Consider the following 16,162-nt stretch of genomic DNA (forward strand, 5'->3'; position numbering starts at 1 on the left):
CCCACTCTCTCCTATACCACACCACCAATCAGGGAAGGTTTATTTTGGTCACTGTTTCATTAATATGGTCTAGCATGTTAGGCAATGGAATAATGTTTTCTTGTGGTGCTTGAGGTCAGAGTTGTCAAAGAAATGTTAACCCTTTACCATGTGAGACCTGCTGTAAAGAATCCTGGACCGTAACTGAAGTAAACTTCACTCTGTGTAGCCTGTCCCAGGGAAGATGGGTAGCCTAGCTTGGGTACCTTAGCTTGAGGGGCATGATTTCCCAAACCTTAGGCCTTGGGGATCTCCTGTAGTACTGTGACCCTATCCTAAGCAACCTATACTGGGGAGCACTAATGTGAGTAATTCAACCCTAGCCTGATTGGGAAACCATCTTTACGCTTGTTGTAATACCATTGTAGGTGTCCTGTCACTTCTAACATAATGCTTTCATCTTAGCCCTTTCAGGCTCAGTCCTTAAACCTGTTTTGGGAGAGGCTTACCTTGGGTTATCCAGACCTTAGCCCAGAGAACACTAAAAGTCCTAGGTTGGGAAAGTGTGCCCACGTTTTCTTAGCCAAAGAATTATAAACCTTAACTGAAAAAATTATAAACCTTAGCCTGGGACACCCTAAAAGCTATAACTCAAACTTTTGCATGGAAAATTACTGTTTTTGCCTTCATCATTTTCCTGCATTAAGTCAAACCCTAGCACACTGAGTCCTGATTAACCCTGAAACTAGCCTGAGGAGCCGTACCATGCCTGCCTTGCCACTAACAATTAGCTGAAGAGCTGTATATAAGTCTGCCATAGCCTTAGCCCCTTAACTGTAGCCCAGACAGGCAATTTCATAGATTTCATAGACATTAGGGCTGGAAGGGACCTTGTCTTAATCCTAGTCTGCATAGTGCTACTGGTACTTGCCTTAAATTATGGTACCCCATGCTGTAATCCTACCCTACAGAAAAAAATGCCATCTCTAGCTTTGGGAGCCCTACCATGATTGATCATAATACCCAGAGACCTGGATCTTTGTGCTCTAAGCACAGTCCTTTGGACCTTATTTTGACCAACTCTAGGTTTGGGGGTTTATGTAATCCTAACCCTAGTTTGGGGACAATAATCCTAAATAACCATAGAGATTTTCCCTGAGTAACCCTAGGCCTAATTTCTCTCATGACTTATCCTTGCCCTAGTTCAGACAGATCTTTGAGCCCTGTTCTAATCCTAACCTGGAACCCCTGCCTATTCCTCTTGTAACCATAGCTGGAGGACACCTATTCTGAGTAACCCTAAAAATTGCTCAAGGGGGGTTAGTGTTTAGGTAGACTGTGGGATCCAACCCTAGCCCCTTAGTATCCCTAACCCTTGCCTGGGGGATCCATTCACAAATCAAGCATTTATTGCCCAGGCAGAACTCTCAACCCTTGCACAACCCTGGCTCTTACCCTGGGGGTCTTTAAGAGGAGGTTAGATGAACACCTTGTTGGGGTTGTTTGACCCCAGTAATCTTTCCTGCCATGGCAGGGGGTTGGACTAGATGATCTACTCGGGTCCCTTCCGACCCTAGACACTATGAAACCCCTACCCTGGAGAGCCTTCCTATTATTACTCCTAACTATAGCTTTCCCAGCCATAATGGGTTATTCTACTCCAGTACTGGAACCTCAACTGCCCTATCCATAACTCAGGTGGTGCCATCAGGCACTCTAATCCTAGTCTGGGGAGACCTAACATAGCTAGGTTTAACTATAAACCTGATTATATTAGTGTGAAAAACCCTAAGCCAAGCCTGCAGAACTGTATATGAGCCTGGTATACCACTGACTTTTGAAGCTGGGGAGTCCTGCCATAATTTCACATATACTAGCTTTGGGTTTCTATTTTGAATAATGTTCACCATTGCTTGATAGTACTACTTTAAGTAATGGTAATATTAGCCTAGGCAACACTACCAGTCACTGCAATAACCTTAGCCTGCAGACCTTGAGCCTAAGTAACCCTAAACACCAGCTTAGGGAGTCCTATGAAGTAACCATAACCATAGTCTACTAGTCATTAGCCCTATGATGAGTCACTGTAGTCTTATAATAGCCATACCAGCCTCTTTTAGCATGAGCCCGAGTAGCCTTTCCTGGTCCCTGCCTTAACTATAGCCCAGGCAATGTCACAAGACCTTGCCTAATCCTGGTCCTACTCTAAATAATGCTTACCCAACCTAAAGGCCAGGTCTGTTGCCACAGACTCATTTCCATTCTGTGGCCATGTCTAGATGAGCAGGGGTATGTGTTTACAGCAGCACAAGTAATAGTGGGACAAACCACTACTTTGTGCTGCAGTGTACGCTCCTACACATGCCTTTTGTTGTGGGCTGTGCCCAGCTTCTCCCAGCTCCTTGCTGGGTTCCCTGTGCTGCAGGGAGGAGACTGGCTGGGGCAGAGTTCCTCAGTGCAGTGCTAGCTAGAAGGCTGCTGGGGAGCGGCATGTGGAGATGTGGGAGCAGGCAGGGATGCCTGCTCCCCAGTCTTCCTCTGCTTGCTGTAGAGCCCCCATGCTGAAGCACACTGTGCCTCAGCCAACTGCAGAACAGATGGCTGGGGCACAGTGTGCCTCAAGACGGGAGCAAACAGCTCTAGGCTGACAGCTCCCATGTCTCCATGTAGGCACAGTGTGGGGGCTCTGCAGCACACAGATATGGGGGAACACGTGGAAGTGCTTTGGGCTGTCTGCTCCCCTATTTCCATATTTGGCATTGCTTTGTACCACTTTTTGCCATCCCCCCCTGCCTTTTTTTTTTTTCTTTTGCTACTGGGGCACATTAACATTATAGGCAGTTTGCAGCACCACAAACTGCTTGTGCCTAAACGTCTGGATGCACCCCATGGCCAGGTCCACATGAGCATGCCTTTAAAGCAGCACAGATAGTAGTGGCACAAATTTGTGCTGCCATTTTGTGCCACAGTAGATGACCCTGCCCATGTGCTTTTCAGTGAGACACAATATCCTGCTGCTTTGTGTGCTGTGGGGAAGGGAAGGAGGGAGCAGGGTGGCTGGGGCACAGGGTGCCTCAGCAGGGGCTAACCATCCCCTGTGCTGAGGTGCCCTGTGCCCCAGCCAGCCAGTGAGTGGCATGTGGAGGGGAGGCTTCTCTGTCTCCGTATGCTGCAGAGCTCCTGTGTTGAGACTCTGTGCCCCAGACAGCTGCTCCAAAGTTGGCTGGGGCTCAAGGTGCCTTGAAATGGGGGAGCCTGCAGGCTTAGGCTGGCTGCTTCTCTGTGTGCCTCAGTGCAGGGCTTCACTGGGGAGGCAGCCTGCTCCCCTGTCTCGAGGTACCCTGCACCCCTGCCAGATGCTCCACAGCTTGCTGAAGTGCAGCGTGCCTCAGCACGAGGCCTCCACATGCCTCAGTGCAGGGGCTCCACTGAGGAGGTAGCCTGTTCCCCTGTGTCAAGGCACCCTGCACCCCAGCCAACCAAGGAGCAGCTGGCTAGGGTGCAGGGTGCCTCAGCATAGGGGCTCCACAGCACAGGAACTCGCAAGCATCTCGCTGGTGCCCTGGGTGACCTTGCTCACCCTTGCAATGCCGTCCCCTTTGTCTGTGGCTTTCCTCCACCACTCCAGAGCGCCTTACCCCTGCTTCATGGGGACGGGGGCTTTGGAGCAAGAGTAGGACTTCTTTCTGGGCATGCTCCCATTGGCTGAGCGAGAAACTGCTGAGGAGGAACTGCCAAGCAAGGGGGTGCTGCTTCCTGAGATGCAGCAGCATTGCCATGCTGGTGAAGGCTGATCTGCCTTTGGCAATGCTGGCAGGTAGCATACTTGGAATTATCTACCAAATCAAAATGATCCCACACTACGCTACTTTCCCTCCTTCTGGGTTGAGGGCAGGGGGGAATCCTGCCTTCTCCCTCTCCTAAGCAGCAGAGGCACAACAATGGGGAAACTGAGCCACCTGCCACCACAAACTCATCTGAGGTGCCTTTCAGAGAAGGAGACCTGCCTCTAGGCCCTAGGGGAACTTTGAGGGGTGTGGAGCACAAACTCTCATTCCCCCTCCTTCCCCAGAATTTCCCTGGCTATGGCACTCATCCCTGCTTCCGGATCCAACTTCTCCTCTGGTAGTGAGAGGCTTATGCTGGGAGCTGAAATTGGGGTGGAAGAGACTGTCATTCTGGTACTGGTGCTTATTTCTGGTGTCAGTGGAGGTGGTGCAGGTGCAAGGACAGGTACTGCTCCCAGCCCCTTGCTTCCACTGGCAGAAGAAGACTCATCACTGCCAGGAAAGAGGGTGCGTCTATGTTTTGGGGGCGGGGGGCGGGGGACTTGTAGCTTTCCCCCTACCCCATCTAGTCCCTCTCCCTCCCCTTCCAGAAGACCTGGCACCTTTCTTTCCAGCACACTTCATAATGTTTGCTGTGCTGGAAAATGTGTGCATGTGTGTAATATACTATCTGTTTAATGTGTGTGTGTGTGTGATATGTGCTTTCCTGCAGTGATGGATGATACTGCCAGAGAAAACACGGCTTTCTTTTTAAAAAGTGGGGGCGGGGGGGGGACAGGGGGCAGGAATAAGAACAAATAGGCTTTTGGGGGAAGAATAAGTTGAAAGGAATGGATTGGATAGGGATAAGTAGAGGCATACTAGGTGAGGGTAATTAGTAAGGTGTATCCAATCCTTTCCAAGAAGACAGACTAGCAAGAGACTGACTACGAAGCCAGCCAGTACCTTTGACATGCTGTTGCTTACAGACAGACAGCTCACAAAAGGCAGAGAGAGGCTTCACACAGAGCCTTATATGCTGTTTCTACATCCCTCCCCCAGAGCACTGTGATTGGAAGGGAACTCAGGGAAAGATCACAGTCACTGGCCAGCTACAGTTGTCAATATCAGAGCAGTCTTTCCTTTCCTCCACTCCCCCTTATCAGTTTCTGTTTCCCTGCAAGACCACCTTCCTAATTACTGAATATTTTCCGAATTGATTCGGAAACTTTGCATTGATTCAGAGCTTTTCATGGGTCTCCTGAATCAATTCAGATTCGAAGATTTGGCTGCCAAATTGGGCCAAATCTTTTCTGAATCAAATTGGCAACTGAAGCTTCGCACACCCTTATATTCCAGTAGTAATCCAAATACTGCTGCACTTCACTGGTTTGTTGGTGTGATCAGAGTATGCTTACTGGGATGAGCCCCAGTGAATCCTGATTGGTCTCGAGTGTGAGTTAGGCAGTGGTTTGCTCAGTACACTTAGAAGACCTTCAGATACCTGGGAAACTTTTATCAAGAAACTTAGGTGCCTGCAGAATTAATGCTTTATGAGGATAGGGGAGCAGAAAAACAGGGTGGAGGTGGAAGTGGGGGTTGAGGGTTTGGGATTTCTGGGTGCCTATACACATACACTTACTCCAACTCATTCTGGTTAGAACATGTCAGGCTCAGCCGAGGCTGTTGGAGCCTTCTAATGAGAAAACTCCAGTGTGCTGCAGCATCTCATGTATCCAGTGCCCCATGTTTCAGAGATGCTTTAACAAATGCTTATTGAATGAGCTTTAGTTAAAGTGCCCCCATCACCATTTTGAAAGGTGAGATGCTGAATACACGTGGCACTGTTACTTTTTAATTAGAGTGGTTCTCAACAGCTGCTCTAATTAAAAACCTGCTCCCCCTCACCCCAGAGCATGTGTATAGGCACCCCAAATACTTAAATCCAGTGTTACTTTAGGCTCCTTAACCCTTTTGTGAACCTGGACTTAAATTTTAAGGCTCTTTCTGCTTTTTTAATATTTCTTCTGCAGTATTCTTGCTTTATATTGTCTGTTCACAAAGGAATGAATGGGTTAGGTTTCTGCGTGTGTGTGTGTGTGTGGGGGGGTGGATTAGTATGTGTTCATGACATAAAAGCTTCTGCTGCCTAAAGTAGCTAGGAGGGAAGTAGGAGCATGCATGTTGTTCCTGTCTGGTCTAGAATTCTCTCTAATTATCTATGTTTTATGGTCTCCAAATTGGGCTGCTGCATTGGGGCTATTTACAAATGCTGTTCAGAACTTTAATTAGTGCAGAATGTGACCATCTGTTTTAGGTAGTGGATCTATATCAAAGCCCTACATCAACTGAACCCATGTGCCTATAGGAGTCATTTCCCATTCCATACATCATCTGCCACTAAAGATCTTCTGGCAGTTCCTCTATTGGGATTTGCTAATACTTGCTATGTTTGAAAGTCCCTGGGATGGAAGCTTCCCAGTGGAGGCAGTGACAGTGATGGTAAGAAGGCAAGAGGAGCATCTCTCAGCTTTTGCCTTTCTTTCATCTGCTTCTCTGTCAGTGTCAGGGAGCCCACTCAGAGATACTGGGTCTTGGCAGGCAGCTAAGCCTCTCCACTCCCATTGCCCTGAATTAATATATGCATACTGTTGGCACTAGGTTTCCCATACTGAACTTTAAAACCCTACTCCTCACCCTCAGGTCACTAAACAGGAGCGAGATAAGGAGGGGCATGGACCTGGAATCTCCTGATTCCAGAGAGAACTTTTTTCCAATTAGCACCTCTGTCCTTCATTCTGTACTCCATGCCTTGGTCATGGATTGTTACTTCCACACTTGCCCAACCCCTTCCTCCATCTTTTTTTTCTGCACCTTTGCCTCTCTGTACTTTTTCTTTCTCATACTTGCTGTTTCTTATATTCCCCAGACCACTCCTCAGTGCTCCACATCCCCCCATCCATGTAAATAGATGGGCGAAGGGGAAGTCAATGGCATCATAAGCATGTTTTTTAAGTGGTTGCAAGCTGCAATGGTAACTTCAGGTTATAAAGACCAACTTACATTGGTTCAAGTAGGATCCTAAAGAGATGTTTTCCTTGAGTAAAGTTGTATACAGTCAGAATCAGCTTGTGCTTGCACAGAGCCTAGCACATTTGGGGCACCTATACACATACATCGGCGCTTCTTTGATGCACTGTAATTACAATGTGTCAGAATAGGCTCCATTAATTGAGTCTGCTGGAGCGTGGTAATTATTGTGTTCCAGCAGACTCCAGCAGCACATATATCAGCGTCTCCGCACTGAAAAATGGTGGTGGGGGTGCTTTAAATAAAGCTTGTTCAATGAGCTTTAGTTAAAGCACCCTGCTGTCATTTTTCAGTGTGGGGATGCTGATACATGTAATGCTCTGGGCGCTTTAATTAGAGCAGCTCTTACAACTGTTCTAATTAAAGTGCCCTGATCCCAAACTCAGCTGGAGTGTGAAGTACTACAGGAACATAAATGATGATAAAAGGCAGAGCAATTCTAGGAGGCAGCCCTGGACTCTGGAATTTACTTTCCTCAGTATACTGACCAAGCTTTAGATTATTGGCCTTCAGGTCCTATAACATATTATATATTTATTCAGCTTTTTGCTTGAGGGAGAATAATTATTTACTGCTAACAGAAGCTACATAGCTACAGAGTCTACATTTTCTTAAAAAAATGCTTGCATCTAAGGTTTTATACATAAATATTAGGGCTGTGTGAAATTTCACTGAATGTTCTGTTTTGAAGCTATCTCAATGCATTTTGAGCTTGAAACAGCAAAATGGAAACAAAACAAAAAGCTTCAAAACAGCTTCGAAATGAAATGAGGGCACTCAAAATGTTAGGAAATTTAGAAACATTTTGAGTTTTGAAGCAGCCTGGTGGTGGGAGGCAGGGGAGAGCCAGGGCTATGCTCCAAGCAGCTCTACAGCCCCATGGAGCTCAGCCTGGCAGCAGGAGGCCGAGCACAGCCCTGGCTCTGCCCGCGTCCCGCCACCAGGCTGAACGCCATGGGGCTGCAGAGCTGGTCAGAGTGCAACCCAGTGGTGGGAGGGGGGAGAGCCAGGGCTGCACTCTGCCTCCCACTGCCGAGGCGTGCAGCTGAGCTCCATGGGGCTGCAGAGCTGCTTGGAGCGCAGCCCTGGCTCTCGCCTGCCTCCCGTCACCAGGCCAGAAGGCAGGAGGCTGCCGCTGCTGCCTGGGGCCAGCGGAAACATCAGTCTTCCCCAGCACTGGGTGTGAGCTGCGCCCAGTGCCGGTCCCAGCTGGCAGCAGAAGCCTCCTGTCATCCTGACACAGATCTGGGGTCCTGCACCCCCGGGAGGAGTCTGGTGCAGCCCCACAGCCCTCCTGGAGGTGTGGGCCCCTGGATCTGTGCGCTGGATGACAGGTGGCAAGTGTCACAAGTTTTGCTTTTTGCAGTTTGAGGTCCAGTTTCTGAGAAACCCCTGCACCTATCTCCTTGAAGCCTGCCAAGTTTCATTCCCTCAGAAGGGACTACCATCTCTGTAATTTTCATCCAAATCAGGCAAGAAATGACCATGTTTTAGGCATTTTCCTGATTCCCCATTATAGCCTATGGGCAAAATGTCGAAACATGTTGAAACAGTTTTGATGAAACAAAACAACGAAATGAAACACTGTCCCTTTGAAATGGCAAAACAGATGTCAAAATGAAATGAGGTGTTTTGCACAGCCTAATTAATATTTATACAATTAGCAGGACTATCACAGGTCTTTCATAAGTAACTTTACAGTTATGTAAAGTAGGATCTTAGTGCTGCTTTTAGCGATTAGGATATAATATTTAATTGTTAAGCTCTTGTTGAAACAATATTTAATACATGCAAATCTCCAAATCTGAATTAATTTATTTAAATCAGGGGTTCTCAAACTTTGTGATACTGCAACCCCGTAAGATAATATATAAATTTACCCCCCATGACCCCCCATGATTAAAGCTTTTGATTTCATTAGGATTTGGTAGGGGATAAATAAAGTACATTTACCTTTGTATATTAAATGAAATATATTTGTCAAAAACCCTTTATAAAGTTTATCCAATTCAAAACTGTTTCACTGAAAACAAAACAAAACACTGTCAAATTTAAAACTGTCAATAGTTTTCAATGAGAAAGTTAAGTTTGCTTAGTACTTAATTTTTCAAACCAGGGCAAGTCTCATTTCGCGCTCCACATTTATTTCTGATAGGTATTTGCTCTTTATAGCCTCAACTGCTGAAAAAACTCACACTCAATCACACGCAGTCAATCGAACTGTTGACAGATAAATACTGAGCTTCACTAACCCATACATGCCAAGATTATAAAACAAAAGAGAGACTTCCAATGTGGGTGAGTCCAAGAAGAAGTGCGTTTGCACCGGGGAAGGGAAGCGGGCGGAGCGTTTGTGTGTTGGGGAAGGAAGAGAAGTTTGCAACCCCCTTTTAAGTTGCTCGCGACCCACAGTTTGAGAACCCCTGCTTTCAATTATTTAGAGTGTCTGAAGTACTTCAGACATTTCACATGTCTAGTCACTTCTGACATGATTCCCACATCTTCCTTTGATATTGGTGCAGAGGCAGGCAATGATTTCAGGCGAAGGGCCGCTGACTGAGTTTTGTCAAGGTATTGAGGGTCGTATGACAGGCAGCCAGGGGAAGATAAATATTAACTTTTAAAAAATTTTATGGGCCCTGCGGGCCAGATAAAATGACCTAGCGGGCCACAGTTTGCCCACTCCTGTATTGATGCCTACTTAAGACAAAGATGGGAACTGTAGAAAGAGATTTAAAAAAATAGCCAGATGAATGGCACCTAACTAAGCTAGCTAGAAAATAAGATGCATCTTTCAGTCTATATCAGTTTCGATTAGGCAGGCATTTGTATTGCCCTGTCTACTCATTTCCAGTACTTACCTATACCTTATTGTTTTATTATTTTATCTCATAGTTTCATAGTAGCTAGGGTCAGGAGGGACCTCAACAGATCATCTAGCCTGACCCCTGCCACAGGCAGGAATGAATGGTGGGTTCACAAGACCCCAGACAAGTGATCATCTAACCTCCCAAGGTGCAGCACCCTGCTTTTATCTACGTTGAACCCCATCCTATTCTCATCTGCCCACTTTTGTAGTCTAAATCTAGTTACAGCCTCTCTCTCCCTTCAAGTGTGCCCACCTCGCCCCACATCGTAGTGTCATCAGCAAACTTGGACAATGTGCTTTCAATCCCCTTGTCCAAGTCGCCGATGAAGATGTTAAATAGTGCAGGCACGAGGATTGAGCCCCAGGGGACCCTACTGCTCAGATCTCGTCAGGTTGAGTACGACCTGTCCACTGCTACTCTCTGAGTGCGCCCTATCAGCCAGTTTTTTACCCATCCAACTGTGTAGGCATCAGTGTCACAGCCACCTAATTTATTAATGAGAATGGGGTGAGAGACAGTGTCAAAGGCCTTCTTAAATTCTAGAAGGAAATACGTCCACGATCTGTTTTTATGACTTTGTTATTGTAAGCCACCCTGAGCTTTTTGGAACGAATAGCATAGATATCAAATAAGTAAATAAATTAACAAATCCAGTTCCATTTAGTGATTCCATATAGAAGCTTCTCCTTCAGAAATAATTTAAAAAACATAGGCGTTGAACATGTGACTAACTGGAAAAATAAACAACAGCCACAAGCTCTTTATTTTTATTGCCAATCTTCAACAGTTCTGTCTCCTACCTATGGGTTCTCCTTCACTATGCAATTTTCACTGTGTAATCTTTTGTGAAGAAGTCCTCTAGAAGTTAATATGCTTTTGTTGCAATGATAGTATAAAGAACCTTATAGACCTTAAAAGCTAATGATAATTGAAAAACTTTCAGTAGGTTTTATGGGGCCATTTTATAGTGAGACAATTATTCTCTATTAAAAAGCTATAACATGGTTTAAAAAATCTTGTAGAATGGACTCTCCTTTATAGTCTAAGAGCTTCTCAATAACAGATTACATTAAGAGAATACTCTCTGGGATAGGTAAAATACTACATACACCCAAGGTGTTATATAAATGGTTGATAAGACACAATCATTTGCATTTTGTTATTTTCCCTTTAGAAATGATCGGTTGTTATATTACAGAAAAGAATTTGACCTCATCTTATGAAGACTGTTATGTGAATAGAGCCAGGTGCTCACCTGAAAATAGCATGGTATCCGGGCAGATTCAGCAGAGCCATAGTTGTCAGGATGTTTCTAAAAAAAAAAGTGTCATTCTGAAGGGTGTCTTTTAAAAAGAAAATTATAGATAAAGTTCATGTTGGCAGTAATTTAATGGCCCCAATTATCTGGTCCAGCTGTGCCCATTCTACTTCTGGCATAAATCAGAGCAGCAAACAGGCTATTCTAATTCACGACAGCTGTCAACAGTCTCCCAAAGACTATGGCAACAGTCAGGCACAGAGACACTCTGCCACATATGCCCTATAGCCTAGGCACTACCTGATGTTGGGAGCAAATGCTGGTGGCTTTTTGCCATTGATCGATCATCTACACAGGAAAACTTCAAAGGGCTATATTGTGTGACTGGAGCTGTGCAAAGGTAGACCCATTGCCTTTAGAATGGCTTAGAACTGCTTAAACTTTACACTGTAGTACAATAACAGGCTTGTTGTGCTTGCATTTGCTGGTCTGCACCTGGATGGGTTAAAAATGCTCTGTGAATGATAAGGTATTGCAAACCAGGTTCACTCATTCAAGCATGCAGATGTTTTATTTAAGTATTCCTCAGATGTCCATTTATTCAGCATAATACATATATTATGCTGCCTTCTGAAACACAATATATGAATTTCAAACAAAATTGTCCAAAACAACAACCTTGGTTTTTTTGTATGATACACAGAAATAATTACATTTAATTTACAGTACAGATGCATTTACACAGTCATCAACAGTCATTCACTACCAAAACAGTATTTAAATCACCTAAAACACCAAAAGAATGTTTATTTTTCCAAATTCAGAATAAATTAACAATTTTGCATAAGTGATAGATGGAAATAAGAGACTAGACTGGCATTCTGCAAAAGCTCGACAAATTATTCCTTAAACTGTATTTTAACCATGAAGATAAAAGTAATTGGGGGTGTCATCCTTATACAAATATTGCTGTATTGCATTTTCTTTAGGTCATCTGAACAATGAAATCAAGAGGCCAAATTCTTTAGCCCTGTGCAACCTCAGTGAGGCCAATGAGATTGAACAGGATATGTAAGTCAGTGCAGATCTTGTTCCAAATGGTTTTCAGTAACTGCCACTTTATATTAGTTTCCTGATGAAAGTTGTCAAGAAGCACCATGTGACATAAAGGAGAAGCTGTTGTAGATTGTTAATATCAGGGCAGTTTTCATACAGGAATTGCCTCAACAGAGGCTAGGCACAAAGCCAGTCTTTTAAACAAATAATTATGAGTAGAAAATAGAAGTAAGTAAAATCTCTGGGCTAGTTATTTCAGTCTTAGACTACAGTTAAACTAGAGGAACTCTGTTGGCTTCAAAGGATTTACCCCAGTTCTACAAGAGAGTGGAAGAGATGTTCAAAATAATTGACTTCAATAGTTATTGGAGCCATTCACTGTTGAAAGAGGAGAATCCAGCACCAGTGAGATGCTGAATTCTTTACAAGAAATGTACAAGATCTGATTCCATTTTCAGATAATGGAATCTTGCTAATTTGCACAAATGAATAGGAAATTCATTGCAATTTAATCCATGTTATGGATACATCAACAAATGATATGAAAACAAGAATAACGCATCACAAAATGTACTATTTTTCTTTTGTCAGCTGTAATTTAGCTTTAATGTATGATAATAACTTAGTAAACATACGCTAGCATATTTGGTAGAAATATCAGGCCCTATTACAACATCTTGCTGGCCTTCCCTACCTAAATCTGCAGAGTAAGGAATATCTAGATTATTGAGGTTCTACTTTCACAGTATATTTCTTCTTAATGTAAATGTTGAGATGATAGTAATTGGTACTGTAGTGTATGAAACATACAGTATTTATATTAACAGCATTTCATTTTTACTAGAGGCAAGGATTTTCGATAGGTAATATCTTTTATTGGACTAACTGCATCTTTGGGATAGATGTAGACAAGTTTCGGGATAATACAGTACCCTTCCTCAGGAGACCTGAGGATGTTGTAGCAGTATTCCTCATGTATCCTGATGCAGGGTACTGTAGTACCCAAAAGGAAGCCTTTTTTAAACTATTCAGCTGGTCCAATAAAAGAAATCACCTTCAAATCCTTGCCTCCAGCATATTTCCTGGACAATCACAACTATAACATCACTACAACTTAACTGCTTCTGATAACTTTCTCTAATACACCGAGTTTTTTGATTAGTATGTCTAATTTTTTTTTGTATGGAGATGTGCATTAATTTCCACTTACACAGTATTTTTTTGTACATGAACTACTAGGTGCTTCTAGGAGCAAAATCCAGGACACAATCCCAGATGTTCCACAGACCCCTGAAACCAGAAGTATTCACTATTTGTGATTCTGATTAATCTATTTGCCTTAGCACAGTGCTGCAGGTGGGCAACTTAGCTGGACACTACCCCTGATTCAGAAGCAGTATAACCCTGTTCCGGTGGCACTGTGCTCAAGCTAATTAGCGCTGCCTTTTTAGCAGAGCTAGTTGGTATATCCATGTTCACCTGGCATTGTGCGTGGGCAAATTAGATCTCCTGAGGCAGAGCCCACAGCTATCTCCCAGACCAAATCAGTGGTGATCTCTTCACACGGTGCCAGGCAGTATGTTCTGTGTCTTCTTGGTAGATACAGCAGGATTCTGTGCGTCACCACACAAATGCTTGGGGTTGAAGAGGGATGATTGCCAACCTGGGATCAGCTTTTCAGATTTGGGACCAAAATCCTGTCTCAAGAAATCTTTGGTGACACTGGGAGACAGCCCCACAATTCAGGATGGTTGGATGCTTTATACATAGACAACATTTTCAAGATGTAAACCTCTTAAGGACATTCTTTTATTCCAGCTAAACCTGCTCTTAGGAGAAACCTTAGTGGCGAGAAAATTGAGATTTCCTTAAGAAGTGAAGCACGAGGGCATTATCAACTTGTGAATTCTATCAATTAATGGGCCTTATCTTGCATCAAAATTCCCACTGAAATCCATTACAGTTGTGCAGAATTGGGCCCCAAATCTGTTTTTATCAGTATGTCTCAGGAAAGAAAATATCATTACAAGTTATAAAGCCAAAAAGAAATGTTAGAATGCAGATTTACAGGTAATGACTTATAAGAAGAGTTTCCACAAACAGTTTTCACTAAATGTCTTCCAGTGCTCAGCATATCTAATCCCCTGGATGCTGCAGAATAACAGAGGTTTAGAGATAAGTGTTAGTTTGTCACAAAACCGTCTTTCTTTTAGTTTCATTTCAGATGGGATTGGCATTGTAACACTACACTAGTAAAACCATTGTTCAGGAAATACAAAAGTAAGGAGGCGTTTGCAGAACAAAAGACTACGCCAATTCATGAAAAGCCTAGAAATTCCAAAGAAGATAGTAAAGTTTGAACAGTAATGTACTGTCACAGAGTACTGGGGACAGAAGGAAGCATGATTGAAAATTACACTTGTGGTGCACAGTTTTGGTTACAAGACCATTTAAAATGTTGCCATAGAGAAAATATTTTCTATTGGTGTAGTTTATAGTCTAGATGAATTCTTATTAAGTACCTAAAAGAAAAAAAAATCCTGATTCCTGATACAACAGGTGTACAATGAATTATTGCAGTTGTAACAGTACCTAGGAAGCCAGAGAAAACGAGAATAAATACTGAACTAACTGAACACCTTGAGTTCACTAATGAGTGTCTGAATAAGAAATACTGCAGTTTTCAAAGGGAAGTTATTCGTACAACTACCATGGAACATTAACAATCAGCTTGTTGCAAGTGCACAGAAATGCCCCTGTCTACAGTAATATTTTTCATGCCTAATTTGAAAAAACAACATAAGTAAACCAAGATCACAGCTCCAAATAATTTCAGCATGCATTATGGTTGTATTTCTTTCAGTCAGGACAAACTTATTTCATATGAGCTTTTTCTTTTTTTTTTTTTTTCTTTTTTTTTCTTTTTTCTTTTTTTTTTTTAAACAGTCTTGACAAGTTTATGGTTTAATAACAGGAAAAAAGACATGTTATCAAAATGCTTTTCATTGTTGTTTTGCATTCAGCTGGAACATAATGTCCAACCTTTTTTTAATTTTATTTTTTCTTTAAAAAAGAGCTCTTATGGTAAGAAGAAGCATCAATGGGGACATTTCATTGTGCTCATAGTTAAGTCAAAATTTTGCTGTGTAACAGTTCAAATGACATGTAAAAACTCCATTTGGTTGCCTGGTTCACATGCCACAGCACTGAAACCCAAATTGTTTCGTTTCTCCTGAACCTTTCACTCTGTTGTTGCTGTAACCCCTACCAAGGGCGTGTTGCCTTTTCCAGCTTTGTTTCTCCAGAACTATTTTTTTTCCTGCTAGAACTCAGCCTCCAAGCGTCTATTCTATTTGTTTTATAAAGCAGATACTCTGACAATGTTTCCTCCTGAATATTCGGGAGATTGCGGCCTATCATCCCCTTCAGGTGTGGTGACTGGGGGTGTTGGGATGCTGATTATTGCTGTGGTGACATAAGGCTGCTCACAGTTTAGTTTAACGCAATCTTCCACTTTGGCATTTAAACTGGATCGACTAAAGAGAGAGAGAGAGAGAGAGAGAGAGAAAATAATTTTTAAAATGTCGATACTGTTGAAAACTTTTAAGTTCCATTACCCCAACCGACCAGCTTAATGACTATTATGTCACTAGGCAGGGGAAACATAAATATGCTGCAAACAAGGCTTCTGCCTCTTTAATTAGCAGGGCATGCAGCTCGGGAAGAAATGTCGGAGTCTCTTAACAGTATTCTAATATTATTTAGCTCACTAATAATACACAGACTCAAAGAGCTTCATAAAGTAACTTAAAACTGAATTTGCAAAATAAGAATGTGGAAGCTAGCCCGGAGGGACAAAGTCACCTGCTTGAAGTCAAACAGCAGGTCAGTGGCAGCCAGGAGTCCCCCTTGGGTTTCCTGGCTCCCAGAGCTATCCAACAGAACATGTGCCTTCCTTGTGACTGATCTAGCATGGCTTGAGCACCCACCACCAATATCCTATACTACTGAGGGGCTAAAACCAGCAGAGCTTTTTAAAGATGGATCCCATTTGTAATTCCCTTGCTGTGTCTAAAGACAGAAGTAAGCAAAAATACAGGTCTGGGTAAGCTGGGGAATACAACTGCTGAGTTTTATGAACC

At 43.3% G+C, this 16,162-nt stretch overlaps 1 protein-coding gene across 2 annotated transcripts in view; it reads right to left on the reverse strand.

Annotated features, from left to right (window-relative positions):
- Positions 1-11,522: 11,522 nt before the first annotated feature.
- The window catches only part of KCND2 (potassium voltage-gated channel subfamily D member 2), a 501,119-nt gene continuing 496,479 nt past the window's right edge, over positions 11,523-16,162 (reverse strand). For both annotated transcript variants that reach the window (XM_090042214.1, XM_090042213.1), the window contains one exon: positions 11,523-15,556. In XM_090042214.1, the coding sequence (XP_089898340.1) occupies positions 15,379-15,556 (178 nt within the window). In that variant the 3' untranslated portion in view covers positions 11,523-15,378. The remainder of the gene's footprint in view (positions 15,557-16,162) is intronic.

This window comes from Crocodylus siamensis, chromosome 4 (genome assembly GCF_052110815.1).
Source record: "Crocodylus siamensis isolate JL-2025a chromosome 4, ASM5211081v1, whole genome shotgun sequence".
NCBI classification, from domain to species: Eukaryota; Metazoa; Chordata; order Crocodylia; family Crocodylidae; genus Crocodylus; species Crocodylus siamensis.